Source organism: Callithrix jacchus, chromosome 8, assembly GCF_049354715.1.
Source record: "Callithrix jacchus isolate 240 chromosome 8, calJac240_pri, whole genome shotgun sequence".
NCBI classification, from domain to species: Eukaryota; Metazoa; Chordata; class Mammalia; order Primates; family Cebidae; genus Callithrix; species Callithrix jacchus.
In genome coordinates this window covers 97,151,714-97,166,843 of record NC_133509.1, presented here as the reverse complement: position 1 = coordinate 97,166,843, position 15,130 = coordinate 97,151,714, and the positions used below count along the sequence as shown (strand labels likewise).

The window sequence follows — 15,130 nt, the reverse complement described above, 5'->3', positions numbered from 1 at the left end:
GCATCTGTGAGATAAGCACAGTTTGTCTAGTCCTTTTTATGGAACAACCTGGGGTCTGAAAATGACTGAATAAAGAACCCATGGAGTATACAGATTTTTAATGACTTTAATAAAGTGATGAAATATAGCAACTTCTGTCAACAGAAAATACAGTTAGACAATGTTAGAAATTCCTATGTGGAAAAAAAGAATGCCCTGTCCTCAGCAGCTCTGTGAGGTTTGTGAGTAAGTGCTCCCAGCATTATCAGCTTATCTTGAAGAAGATACATGAACAAAGTCTGTGTACTCCAAAATGGTGTTAAAAATTGAAATTAGTAAACTGACACAGCCCAACAAGGACAAGAATTTGGGTCCTTATGCATGTACTTATGCCATTAAGGCTTAAGCTCTTTTTTTTTTAAATTGCATTTTAGGTTTTGGGGTACATGTGCAGAACATGCAAGACAGTTGCATAGGTACACACATGGCAGTGTGTTTTGCTGCCTTCCTCCCCTTCGCCCACATTTGGCTTTTCTCCCCAGGCTATCCCTCCCCAGCTACCCCCGCTGCTGTCCCTCCCCTATTCCCCAGCGTGTAGTACTCCCTTCCCTGTGTCCATGTGTTCTCATTGTTCATCACCTGCCTATGAGTGAGAATATGCGGTACTTCATTTTCTGTTCTTGTGTCAGTTTGCTGACAATGATGTTCTCCAGATTCATCCATATCCCTACAAAGGACACGAACTCACCATTTTTGATTGCTGCATAATATTCCATGGTATATATGTGCCACATTTTCCCAATCCAGTCTATCATCGATGGGCATTTGGGTTGGTTCCAGGTCTTTGCTATTGTAAACAGTGCTGCAATGAACATTCGTGTACATGTGTCCTTATAGTAGAACGATTTATAGTCCTTTGGGTATATACCCAGTAATGGGATTGCTGGGTCAAATGGAATTTGTTTCTAAGGCCTTGAGGAATCGCCACACTGTCTTCCACAATGGTTGAACTAATTTACACTCCCACCAACAGTGTAAAAGTGTTCCTATTTCTCCACATCCTCTCCAGCATCTGTTGTCTCCAGATTTTTTAATGATCGCCATTCTAACTGGCGTGATGGTATCTCAATGTGGTTTTGATTTGTATTTCTCTAATGACCAGTGATGATGAGCATTTTTTCATATGTTTGTTGGCCTCATGTATGTCTTCTTTTGTAAAGTGTCTGTTCATATCCTTTGCACAGGAAAAAAACAACAACAAAAAACAGGAAAAAAAGGCTTGAGCTCTTTAATGAATGAGGTGTTTAGTTTTCAAGTCCACTTTTCCAGGGACGGCAACAGGGAAGCAGTTTCCATCAGAAACTGATTAAAGCGACCTCGCAACACGCCGACTATGGCGGCTGCATCCACCTGAGCTGAGCAGCGCTTCATTTGCAAGTAATTTCCTGAAGTTGTGGAGGGAGCCCCACTCTTCTCAGACCCGGTAGGTGGCAGCGGCTGCACACCTGCGCGTTCCCGCAGCGCCCTGGACCCAGCAGCTGTGCAGAAGCCCGGCCGAGCGAATCAGGTAGGAAACATGAGCCGCAAGCACTTGGATGGAAATGATGAGTTTGATGAGCAGTTGCGAATGCAAGAAGAATTGTACGGAGACTGCGAGGACGGTGACGCCGAGACCTAAGCAGGCGGAGAAACCGATTCTCTTGGGCAGCAACCCACGGACACCCGCTACAAGTGGGACCTGGACAAGAAGGCTTGGTTCCCCAAGATTACTGAAGATTTCATTGGGACGTATCAGGCCAATTATGGCTTCTCTAATGATGGTGCATCTAGTTCTACTGCAAATGTTCAAGATGTCCATGCTAGGACTGCAGAGGAACCGCCACAAGAAAAAGCCCCAGAACCGACTGATCCCAGAAAGAAGGGAGAAAAAAGAAAGGCTGAGTCAGGGTGGTTTCATGTTGAAGAAAACAGAAATACAAATGTATACGTATCTGGTTTGCCTCCAGATATTACAGTGAATGAATTTATACAACTTATGTCCAAGTTTGGCATTATTAGGAGAGATTCTCAGACAGAGAAATTTAAGGTCAAACTTTACAAAGATAATCAAGGAAATTTTAAAGGAGAAGGTCTTTGCTGTTATTTGAAGAGAGAATCTGTAGAACTTGCATTAAAACTTTTGGATGAAGATGAAATTAGAGGCTACAAATTACGTTGAGGTGGCAAAGTTTCAACTGAAGGGAGAATATGATGCCTCAAAGAAGAAGAAGAAGTGCAAAGACTATAAGAAGAAGCTGTCTATGCAGCAAAAGCAGCTGGACTGGAGACCTGAGAGGAGAGCTGGACCATCCCGGATGCGCCATGAGCAAGTTGTCATCATCAAGAATATGTTTCATCCTATGGATTTTGAGGATGATCCATTGGTGCTGAATGAGATCAGAGAAGACCTTCGAGTAGACTGTTCAAAGTTTGGACAAATTAGGAAGCTCCTTCTCTTTGATAGACACCCAGATGGTGTGGCCTCTGTGTCCTTTGGGATCCAGAGGAAGCTGATTATGGTATTCAAACTCTGGATGGAAGATGGTTTGGTGGCCATCAAATCACTGCCCAGGCATGGGATGGCACTACTGATTATTAGGTGGAGGAAACCTCAAGAGAAAGGGAGGAAAGGCTGAGAGGATGGGAGGCGTTCCTCAATGCTCCTGAGTCCAACAGAGGCCTTAGATGCTCAGATTCTGTCTCTGCTTTGGCAAGGGCAGGGCCTTCTAGAGCAAGGCATTTTTCAGAGCACCCCAGCACATCTCAAATGAATGCTCAAGAAGCTGCAATGAGACTGGCGTTTGAAGAACCTATAGATGAGAAGCAGTTTGAAGAGACAAGACGGGGAAGAATTTGAAGAAGATGCTTCTGAAAATAATGCTAAAGAAGGTGGCCCCAAAAACGAGGCCAAAGAAGGCTGCCCTGAGAAAGAATCTGAAGGTGACTGCCCCCCAAAAGAGTCTGAAGAAGGCAGTCCCATAAGAGGATCTGAAGAGGGTATTCCTAAAAAAGAGTCAAAAAAGAAGACACTCAAAAATGATTGTGAAGAGAATGGCCTTGGAAAAGAATCTGAAGATGACCCCAACAAGGAATCTGAAGAGGAGGCTGGACCCAAAAACGAGTCTGAAGAAGATCACTCAGAGAAAGAGTCCGATGAAGACTGCTCTGAAAAGCAGTCTGAAGATGGCTCTGAAAGAGAATTTGAAGAAAATGGTCTTGAGAAAGATTTGGACAAGGATGGCTCTGAAAAGGAGCTTCCCGAAAATGTTCTTGACAAAGAGTTAGAAGAAAATGACTCTGAAAACTCCAAATTTGAAGATGATGGCTCTGAAAAAGTGTTAGATGAGGAAGGCTCTGAGAGAGAGTTTGATGAAGATTCAGATGAAAAGGAAGAAAGGGAGGATACATATGAAAAAATATTTGATGATGAATCCAATGAGAAAGAGGATGAAGAATATGCAGATGAAAAGGGGCTTGAAGCTGCTGATAAAAAGGAGGAAGAAGGTGATGTGGATGAAAAGCTGATTGAAGAGTCAGACAAGGAAGATGAAGATGCAGATGGAAAAGAAGATGAAGATGCTGATGAAAAGTTGTTCAAAGATGATGATTCCAATGAGAAGTTGTTTGATGAGGAGGAAGATTCCAATGAGAAGTTGTTTGATGATTCTGATGAGAGGGGGACTTTGGGTGGTTTTGGGAGTGTTGAAGAAGGGCCCCTATCTATTGGCAGCAGCTTTATTCTCAGTAGTGATGATGATGATATTTAATCCCTTAAACTTGCTTCTTAGGGAAAGTCCTCCATCTACATTTGCCTGTGCTTCAGGGTAATTACTAGTAGTGTTACATGAACATGTTCATAGTGGTAGGATGCCATCCGATTAATACATTTAAGTTTTTCATTGTTACCTGTACCTAATGGTTTTAAATATATGTTAATTGTTCAGTTATAATATCATAGTTACAATGCAAGTAAACTGGATACTTGTTCTTTTGTCAGATTTGTTAAATGCATGCAGAATAATATTTTTAAAAGGATTGAAGTTTGTGATATTCATCAATAGAAGAATTGATTTTTTTTGCAATAATCAATTGCAAAATATGCAAAAAAAGAAACTGATTAGAAGTTGTTTCATTATGATTATTATAATCATTTTCTTGTTTTAAATACACTCTGCTAATGAATGAAACATGTCAACTGCAAATCAGGTGGTTCTAGGCTTTCTTCCTATGAAGATATGAAGTCCTGAGCGTAGGAACCGCATTTGTTTTATCCACCATTGCAGCCCCATGATGCCTGAAATCTAGGGAGCACAGAATGTACAGGACTTGCTGAATGTGAGTTTCATTGCAGGGGTGGGGCATTTATCTTGTTTATTTCATTTTGTTTTTTCTTTTTCATTGAAATTCAGAGTTCAGACCCTCTCTAGTGGTGGTTCTCTTTTGATTACCTAAGATGATGCAAGTAGTCTAAGATGAGGAAGATAAAAGTGACCCTGTCAATTCACCAGTTATCCATTAGCAAAAATTATATTCTTTCCTTTGTCAACCCCTCTTTTCATGAGTAGTTGGGTGGTGACCTCCAGACTCTCTTTACATAGTACATTAATTTCATAAATTAAAGCAAAGAAATAATTTTGAGCCGGAATAATATTAACATTGTGGGTGCATGAGCTGCCTAGGGACTAGCAGAATGCTATGCATATGACATTAAAATTCCATATTTTTGAAGAGATCCTTGACTAGTGTTTTATGCCTATCTTCACCCAAATTCTCAGCTGGACCTGAAATTTGTTAAATTGAAGAATATGCTTGTCTTATGTTATTTTTCCATCTGGCTTTTAAAATTGCGTTTGGAGGAAGGAATGTTTGTTATTACACATCTCACTCTTCAACAGTTCAATCATCAGATCACTACTGAGATGTTTTCTTTCTTGGACTCACTGTCTGTCCTGGGAACAGCTTTTTATAATCAGCTATATAAGCTGTTCTGTTGGAAGCTGCATTCTGCCAAGGGTAAATGAACTGGGTCCACAAAGTTTAGGGCTTGATTAAAAATTTTTTTTTTTTTTTTTAGCTCATGAGTTATTAAAGGTTCTAAACTTAGCAAAATGCCTCTCTTGAAACACAATATTAATGTAAGACGGACTTGGAATGCCAAAGCAGTTCAGGGTGGGTCAGGTACTTTCTAGAGGCTGGAACATTTGCATATATTTCAGTTGAACTATAAAATGTCTTTACACAAATTTTTGGTCAGAGTCTTTTATTAAAAGGAAGACATGTCTATGTCTGTATTGGCTAAATCTCATGCAGTCCATGTTGCCCAGTTTTCAAAACCATCCAACAAGTGGCTTTATATGGTGACTCAAATTGCAAGAACAAGTGAGAGTCAATATCAAAGAAGATATTATGTACTAGGCAAATTCATTCATTCATTCAACAAATATTTATTCTCCCCTATGAGTTAGGTGCTAGGATAGAGACCCCCTCCATGGGCTATACTATGAAAGGGAAAACATACATTATCACACAAATACATAACTATGAATAGTGAGACTTATGTGGGAAAGCTTGCTAGTTGCCTAGTCTCTCTCTGTCGTCTATTTCTTCCTCAGTAACAGGTCCTTATATTATCAGCAATATACTCAGCTGAAAAGCTATATGTATATAGTTGTTTTTCTAGTAACCATATTAATATTTTTTGACTAGCATCGTGATAGTGAAGATAAAGAAAAGTCTATAAATTCGAATGGAAGAAAAGTAGTGAAAGAAATGAAGCAAATAGTAAACTGAATTATATTACTTTCTATGGCTTTTTAAAGTAATATTCATGTCTTATTCATTTTTGCCTTATAAACAGAGTAACAAATTTGTTCAAGAATTTACCCTTCATTCAAGGGCATTCTATCTCTATGTCAGAAATAAATCTTGATTAGTTGAAACAAATTAATATAATTGAAACCACCTTTGCAAGATTATAACTGAACAAATTATGACAGTGAAAGAAATCAGACCTAACTGACTCCTAACCTTCCTTCTAACCTTTAAGTTTTCATTGTTCATTCCTGGGCATAGGCTGAACTAACTATGAGAAGGAATTATTTGTGTGCATACACACACACACACACACACACACACACACACGAATACATGTATATACACATATGCACAAATAATTGCATATATGTGTATACACACACACATATATACACATACATATTTGCAAAGAGTCATGGATAAAAGACTCTCTCGAAGAGACAGATGACTAAAAGAAGTTAGCAGAAGTTAGGCTGGGCATGGTGGCTCTCGCCTGTAATCTCAGCACTTTGGGAGGCCAAGGCAGGCAGGTCACTTGAGGCCTCGAAACTAGCCTGGCCAACATAGTGAAACCCCATCTCTACTAAAAATGCAAAAATTAGCCACGTGTTGTGGCGGGCACCTATATTCCAAGCTAATCAAAAGGCTGAGGCAGGAGAATCACTTGAACCCAGAAGACAGAGGTTGCACACCAGCCGGGGTGACAGAGCAAGACTTCATTTAAAAAGAAGAAGAAGAAGAAGAAGAAGAAGAAGAAGAAGAAGAAGAAGAAGAAGAAGAAGAAGTAGTAGTTAGCAGAAGTTGTTGGTTATTGGGTAAGGTTTTTGAGAAAATTCTTTACAGGGGGATGATTTTGCTGGAAGTTCAAAATTTGTCTTCTGACCTTACCTCTTCTCCTCCCTGTTGCCTGGACTAGAGACAGGAAGGCTAGAGCTGCAAGGACAATCTTGTGATAAATCATTGTCTCTGAGGATGAAAGTCAGGTCCTAAGGATTGTGGAAGGTTTTGGCCCCCTAAAGGTTTGCTAAAAATCACTGACTTGAGGCAAATTGATTAATAGGAGAAAAAATATACAAATGCATTTAACATGTATAATGGGAGTCTTCAGAATGAAGAACCAACTTTCCAATGAGTTATACAGATTTATATACCATCCTGAGGCTGCAATAAAGAATGTAGACTTGGAGCACGGCCAGGAATAGGTTATGTTGATTAATCAGGTTTAGTGGTAAGACAGATTAAGAGAGAAAGAAGGAAGAAGCTTGGCTAGCAAAGGTGGTCTTGCTATGTAGATGGAACCTCCCTCAGAGAGAACAGATGGTAAATGTTTCCTTTCGGACTTTTATAGCTGTCAGACTCTCAATCTCTCCTGAACCTGGAAAGGGAACAGGAAGGGGAGGGGCATAGCTGCATTAATGAAGATTCTCTACAGATGCAAATTTCCCCCAACACTCCTCACACAAAAACAACTTTGCAAGGCCACTTCTGTTTGCTGGCTAATGGGTGGCCATTTAATAATATGTCAAATAAATGTATTTGGGGTAAAATATATCAATTTCCTCTGGATGATAGAACAGAATAAAAGAAAAGCCTGGGTTCTTGATGTCATAGAGCTGCTATAGCTGTCCTGATTGGCTTACTTCTGACTTTATACAAGGGAAAAATAAAACCCTATTTTGTATAAGACACTCATTTGTATATTTTTCTTAGATGTAGCTAAACCTAAACTTAACTGAAATCAGTAGTTATAAAGACGTGTTGGAATAGAGGCTGGATCTAGAATGGAGACTCAGAAAGTTCTCATGGAATTGATGTCTGAACTGAGCTCTGACTTAGATGGTGTGGGTGAGAGAATAGAAGAAAGGAAAAGAGAGGAGTTTTTCAGAAAAAAGAAAATGTGCACGACCTTGAGTCAGAACTAAGAGAATTAGGCATGTTCCAGGAAGGAAAAAAGGTCAGTATGCCTGGAACACAGAAGCCTAGACTGAGAGTGACCCGATTGCTATGTAAGATTTGGCACGTCGTATAGCAGATTTTTTAGAATTCATAGGTCATACACAACTGAAGCTTTTTATAATCAATGAACAGCAAGTTAGCAATACTGTATGGTACACTTAAAAATTTATTAATAGGAAAGATCTCATGTTAAGTATCATTGCCATCATAAAAATAAAATTTAAGCATAGATGTAATCATATTCCACACATGCATACACATAGGTACACACACACACACACACACACACACACACACACACACACACAGTAGCACACCATTTATAATGTGAAAGGTACATCAGAGGAAGTCATGGCGTAGACAAGGAGACCAGTTAAGAATCTACTACAGAAGTCAAGAAAAGAGATACTGTCAGAGGCATGTGAACCAGAGTGACTCCATCTTAAAAAGGGGCTGGTTAAAATAAGGCCCATACCTACTGGGCTGTATTCCCAGGAGGTTAGGCATTCTTAGTCACAAGATGATAGGAGGTCAGTATAAAACATAGGTCCCAAAGACCTGGCTGAACAAAAGAATGCAGTAAAGAAGCCAGCCAAAACCATCAAACCATGATGGCAATGAAAGTGACTTTTCTGGTGATCCTCACTGCTCATGGATTAATTATGACCTCTGCTGTTTCTCACTGCTAATTATAATGCATTAGCATGCTAAAAGATGCTCCCACCAGTGCCATGACAATTTACAAATGCCATGGCAACGTCAGGAAGCTACTCTATATGGTCTGAAAGAGGAGAAGCCCTCAGTTTCAGGAAATGGCCACCCTTTTCCTGGAAAACTAATCAATAATCTACCCATTGTTTAGCATATAATCAAGAAATAACTATGAGTGGACTCAGTCCAGCAGCCCATGCCACTGCTCTGCCTACAGAGTAGGCATTCTTTATTCCTCTATTTTCTTTCTTTTTCTTTTTTTTTTTTTTGAGACGGAGTTTCGCTCTTGTTACCCAGGCGGGAGTGCAATGGCTTGATCTCGGCTCACCGCAACCTCCACTTCCTGGGTTCAGGCAATTCTCCTGACTCAGCCTCCCGAGTAGCTGGGATTACAGGTGTGCGCCACCATGCCCAGCTAATTTTTTGTATTTTTTTTAGTAGAGACGGGGTTTCACCATGGTGACCAGGATGGTCCCGATCTCTTGACCTCATGATCCACCCACCTCGGCCTCCCAAAGTGCTGGGATTACAGGCTTGAGCCACCACACCCGGCCCTCTTCCTCTATTTTCTTAATAAACTTATTTTCACTTTATGGACATGCCCCAAATTCTTTCTCATGAAAGGTCCAAGAACCCTCTCTTGGGCCTGGACTGGGACTCCTTTCTGGTAACAATATTAATAATTTTGGTTAGCATCATGATAGTGGAGATAAAGAAAAGTCTGTGGATTTGAATAGAAGAAAAGAAGTGAAAGAAATGAAGCAAATAGTAGACTGAATTATACTACATTCCACTGCTTTTTAAAGAAATAATCATGTCATACTCATTTTTCCCTTGTAAACAGAATAAGAACTTTGTTCAATAATTCACCCTTCATTGAAGGGGATTCTATCTTTATGTCCGAAGGAAATTGTGATCTGTTGAAACCAGTTATTGTAATCTCATTCCTATTACTAGTGATTTGATTTAGGCATGAAAAGATGAGGTAATTCTGACCTATGAGAATTAAATAAAATTTGCCAGGGAATTCAAGAAAATTTTTGTTTTTCTCTTTAGAAGAAAGAAAAAAACTCACAGAAAAAAATAGTATCTTCTTCCTCTGAGTATTTTCACATGGGAATGTGATACCTGGAATGCTGGCAGCCACTTTGCAACCAGGAGGGTAGCAAGCCTGAGAACAAGGTTAATACATCAGAGAGTGTAGGGTAGAGTGATGGAGAGAGCCTTACCTTCTATTTACCTACCTATAGATGTCTTGTTATATGAGACACTAAACTAAATCCCAGTGTTTAAGCTAGTTGAATTGGGGTTTTGTTATTGGAAACCACTTTGATCCTACATAATCCATATTTCAAGCATTAGTGGCTGTTAATTTTAAATTTAGCATCAATATAACACCAATCATTTCACAGAAGATAGCTTGATTATTAATATACTAAAATTAAGATCTGTAACCTATATTTTCCACTTCTCTTTTATAATAGAGAGTAAAGTTTTTATTTACTCAGTTTAAACATATATAATGGAAGGAGGGTCACTAATAGTTTGACATCCAAAAGAAGAAATCAAATTGATCAGTCCAAGTTTAGAGAAACTGGCAAAGCAGAAGCAAATAGTGTAAGGAAAGGTATTACTGAGTTGAGAAATTCTAGAATAAAAGGTGCTTGATTTTAGTTTGTGACCTGGAGAAGACTGAGTATGTAACTGCCTGACGTGTTCTTCCTGCCTACCGCACCGACAAGGCCAATTCACTGCTACCATAGCACTGCAATAAAGAAAAAGTTCAATAGACACCAGACTGGTCACGCCATGTAGAACACAGAGTTATCACTCCAATCTATCTCCCCCAAAACTCAGAGGCTAGGGTTTTTAAAGGATAGTTTGGTGGGCCAAGGTGTCAGCTTCTGGGTAGGGCCATTGCACCCATGCATGGAGCCATCCCATGCAAAAACCTGAAAAGATATCTCAAAAAGTTGGCTGGGCACGGTGGCTCAAGCCTGTAATCCCAGCACTTTGGGAGGCCGAGGCGGGTGGATCACGAGGTCAGGAGATCGAGACCATCCTGGTCAACATGGTGAAACCCCATCTCTACTAAAAGTGCAAAAAATTAGCTGGGCATGGTGGCATGTGCCTGTAATCCCAGCTACTCAGGAGGCTGAGGCAGGAGAGTTGCCTGAACCCAGGAGGCAGAGGTTGTGGTAAGCCGAGATCACGCCATTGCACTCCAGCCTGGGTAACAAGAGCGAAACTCCATCTCAAAATAAATAAATAAATAAATATATCTCAAAAAGTCAATCTTAGGTTCCACAATTGTGATGTTATCTGCAAGAATAATTGGCAAGTTGCAAATCTTGTGACCTCCAGAATATAGGCTGACAATCATTTATGCTGTGCCTTAGCAGAACTCAGGTCCTTTATCCTCCTATCCTGGCGGTCTTTCATTAGCTTTACAAAGGCGGTTTAGTTTTGGAGAAGGGCTACTATCATTTAAACCATAAATGTCTCCCAAAGTTAGTCTGGCTGAAGCCCAGGAATAATTAAGGGCAGTTTGGGGGTTACAGCAAGATGGGGGTTAGTTAGATCAGATCTCTCTCACTGTCATAATTTTGTCACTGTTATAATTTTTTAAAAGGCAGTTTCAAGAAGAGCTGTATTTGGTAATGAGAAAAACGAGGGATATTCAGGACAGACTTGCCTAAAAAGCCACATGGTTTACTACTTTATTACATTTTACCTTCATTTAAAACTATTTATGCATGTATTTGCACAGTAGATTAGTTTAAAGACTTTATAATGATACAGCACTGCTATTATAGTAGAAAATCTAAAGAAAATAAATGTTAATGGGGCAAACAAACTAAATTTAGAAGAGGTCATCTGTATGATGAAATTAGAACATAAGATTCTATCTAGGATAACACTAGTTTTCTGACTACTAGATAAAGACCCTTTCCACATAAGCATATCACATGTTAACCCACTGCCTAAGCAGAACATGTTGCTGGAGATTTAGAGGAATATAAATATAAAATGCATAATTAACTTTGCTTCATGACTTTTCTAAATGTGTCCCCAGGTAAAATGAAAGGTATTTTAGTAACAGACACATAGTAAATTAGGAAGAAATACTGTGCAAATGTGGCACTTTAGGTTAAAAATCATAGATGCGATCTATGCATTGACTTTTATTGTGTTCCAGAACTTACTGAAATGGCAATAACTGAACTTTTAAAAGTTTGAAGTAAACCATATAATTCACACAATACAAGGCACAGATCGTAAGTATAAAGCCGGATGAATTTTCAACAATGAACATGTACGTGTAAGCGGCAAACACAGCAAGAAACAGAACCTTCTAAGCATCCCAAGAACTCCCTCATCCCACTGCCAATCACTATAGTTGCTCCAAATGTATTTGTTACCCTGACATACAACAACATAGATTAATTTTTCCAGGTTTTTCCTGATATAAAAGAAATCACAGAATATGAATTCTTTTGTGTCTGGCTTATTTTCTTCCATATTAATTATATTAACTGTAGATCAATGCTATAAAAATATCATTCTTATTGCTATATCATACTTCATTGTATAAATATGCTACAGTAAAAGAAATTTTAAGCATAAATTCACAAAGTCAAGGATGATGAGAGGAAATTACAACAATAAATTTTAAAAGCTGTAAAGCAAAGGAAGGAGTTACAACTGAACTTGAAGACCAGAAGTTTCTGAAACATACAGTGGCAGTGAGGGAAACCTAAAAACAAGTTACTTCATGCAGCAGAGTAACCCATAATTAAAGGAGCTCAGTATTTCTAAAACTTTTTGTTAGAGGTGGAGCCCAAAGCAGGAACACTAGCGCTAAGTCTGTGATAAAAGCAGTTAGAACCCAGATCCTGTCAACATACAGCCGGGCTGCTGCTCCTGTGTCTTCTCTGCAGGAGACTGGAAATTTAATCACTGTCTACAATGAACCAGGGACTGGATGTGGAGACCAAAAGCACAGCTGAGTGGTTACTGCACTAAACACAGAAGATTAATTGAAATTCTATATTCTGAATGTTGAATTATCTACTCCTCTTGTAATAAACTGTTCTCAAAATGTGGGCAGTAATATCCTCTCAGGATGTTGGATGATTCCCCTTTGGAGGTGCCAATTAATGCAAAAGAAATTGGCTACAGAAACCGACAACTGATGATTCAACCTGCGAAGTAGCCAACAAATTTATAAGTCCTGAGCAAGCACAAGGGGCCTCCCATCAGCTTTTGGGTGACTGCCTATATTAGTCCCTTCTCCCACTGCTATAAAGAAGTACCTAAGAATGGGTAATTTATAAAGGAAAGACGTTTAATTGACTCACAGTTACGCATGGCTGGGGAGGTATCAGGAAACTTACAATGATGGCAGAAAGCAAAATAGCAGCAGCACCTTCACAGGGCAGCAGGACAGGGTGAGTGCAAGTAGGGGAAATGCCAGATGCTTAAAAAATGGTCAGATCTTGTGAGACTCACTCACTATCACAAGAACAGCATGGGGAGTCTGCCCCTATGGTTCAGTTACCTCTACCTGGTCCCACCCTTGACATGTGGAGATTATGGAGATTATAGTTTGACATGAGATTTGGGTAGAAATACACAGAGCCAAACCATATCAGTGCCTTTCCATACAAGTCACCCAGTGTTTGAGAAAAGACTCCAGTGTGAAAAACAAAAATAGAAACAAACATATGCACAAAAAGGAATTAGAGATAATGGGCAGGGCAATGAACAAAATATCTTTTAAAACGCTAAAAATAAATTAAAATAAGAATAAGAGTGTAACCACCCAATAGGTTCACCTTGCCTGCTGCCTAGACAGAGCTGATTTATCAAGACAGGGCAATTTCAATAGAGAAAGAGTAATTCAGGCAGAGTTGGCTGTGCCGGAGATCAGATTTTATTATTACTGAAATCGGTCTCCCTAAGCATTGGGGGATCAGCTTTTCAGGATAATTTTGTGGGTAGAAGAAGGCCAGTGAGTTGAGAGTGCTGACTGGTTAGGTCTGAGATGAAATTATAGGGAGTTGAAGCTGTTCTCTTGTGCTGAGTCAGGTCCTGGGTGGGGGCCACAGATGAGATGAACCAATTTATTGATATGGGTAGTGCCAGCTGACTCATCAAGTTCAGGGTCTGCAAAATATCTCAAGCACAGATCTTAGCAGCAGTTTAGGGAGGGTGAGAATCTTGTAGCCTCCAGCTACATGACTCTGAAACCATAATTTTGAACCTTGGGGCTCATTTGTTAGTCCTACAAAGGCAGTCTAGTCCCCAGGCAAGAAAGAGGTTTGTCTTGGGAAAGGGCTATTGTTGTCTGTTTTAAACTATAAAGGAAGTTCCTCTCAAAGTTAGTTCAGCCTTCACCCAGGAATGCACAAGGACAGACTGGAGGTTAGAAGCAAGACAGAGTTGGTTAGGTAAGATCTCTTCCACAATCTCAGTTAAAACTTTGCAATGGCAGTTTCAAGAAGCTTTAAAATCAAATATTCCAAGAAAATACAAAAGAGCACTTAAAAGTTACTATTAAGGAGAAATTCAGTAGAAAATTTTAAGGAAATTTCTCAGAAATAGGAACAGCAATAAGAAGAGGTGAAGAACAAGAGAGCAAAGATCAGAGATTCAGTCCTAGATGTCCAATATTCAAATAATCAGTTGAGAAAGAAGATGTAGGACAGGCACAGTTCTACAAATAAATTTTTCATGATGAAATGCTACAGAGAGTGATGTCTGCAAGACAGCTCACTAGAGGTGCCTAACACTTGTACGCCAACAAAAAAGGACCCAAATGATGAATAAACAACTACATTTCAACCAGAGTGACTAAAGGAGAGTGCTGGAGGACAGCAAGGGAGTGGCAGAAATGCTGTAGAGTGCAAAAACTCAGGATGGCCACATCCAGAAGAGAAAGAAATACCTGTGTCCAACACACTCTCTTTTTCCTCAGTTGAGATCAGTTTGGGAACAGGAGGGACTTCTTGCAAGGAAAAGGTAAGGGGCAGAAGGCCCCTAGCAGCCTCCATCACTGTGCAGGAGACTCACAGTCTTCACTACTAAAGGATTCTGCAACCCTCACAGACCCTGAGCCCAGGTTAGGGAACTGCATAGAATCCACATGGCTGCACTACTTCAGAGGAGCCTATGTTGTGCCTTGCATCCTGTGAACCAAACTGCTACTGTACTGCACCATCTTAAAACCAGAGCTACTGCTAGAGTGTGTCCTGTTCTGGGGGCCAGTCGCCTCCACCCTTCTATCCCTGAGGCTTTGCCATCATTGCACCACTTTCACATAGGATACCATTTCCTCACTGAGCTTCTGTAGCCCCCCACCACCTTGAAATAAGCTGCATAGGAAGCACTCTACCTCCTCCATCCCAGTTGCTGCTCCCTCCAACTCCAGCTACTCAAAGACTAGACCCAACAGAGCAGCTGTATTCCCTAATGCTCAAGTCAATCTAATGCCTGCTCCACAGGAATCCAAGCATTAGCTTGAGAGTAGCTATGACCCTGGTGCAAAGCCAATACAGCACGTTGTCCCTCAGGGGCCATACCCTTCAGCCCAGTGAGTAATATTTAATGGATTTACCAGAGCAGCTAC

At 40.0% G+C, this 15,130-nt stretch overlaps 1 protein-coding gene and 1 long non-coding RNA gene across 3 annotated transcripts in view; one reads left to right on the top strand and one right to left on the bottom strand.

The window, feature by feature from the left end:
* The window catches only part of LOC128928821 (uncharacterized), a 276,849-nt gene that overhangs the window by 106,590 nt on the left and 155,129 nt on the right, over positions 1-15,130 (bottom strand). The gene's annotated exons all lie outside the window — the stretch shown is intronic.
* On the top strand, positions 1,556-3,878 carry LOC100385096 (17S U2 SnRNP complex component HTATSF1-like). The gene is given in 4 exon segments (XM_035260685.3): positions 1,556-2,190; positions 2,192-2,511; positions 2,514-2,856; positions 2,858-3,878. Coding segments are annotated over 4 exon segments (2,226 nt in total). The 3' UTR covers positions 3,786-3,878.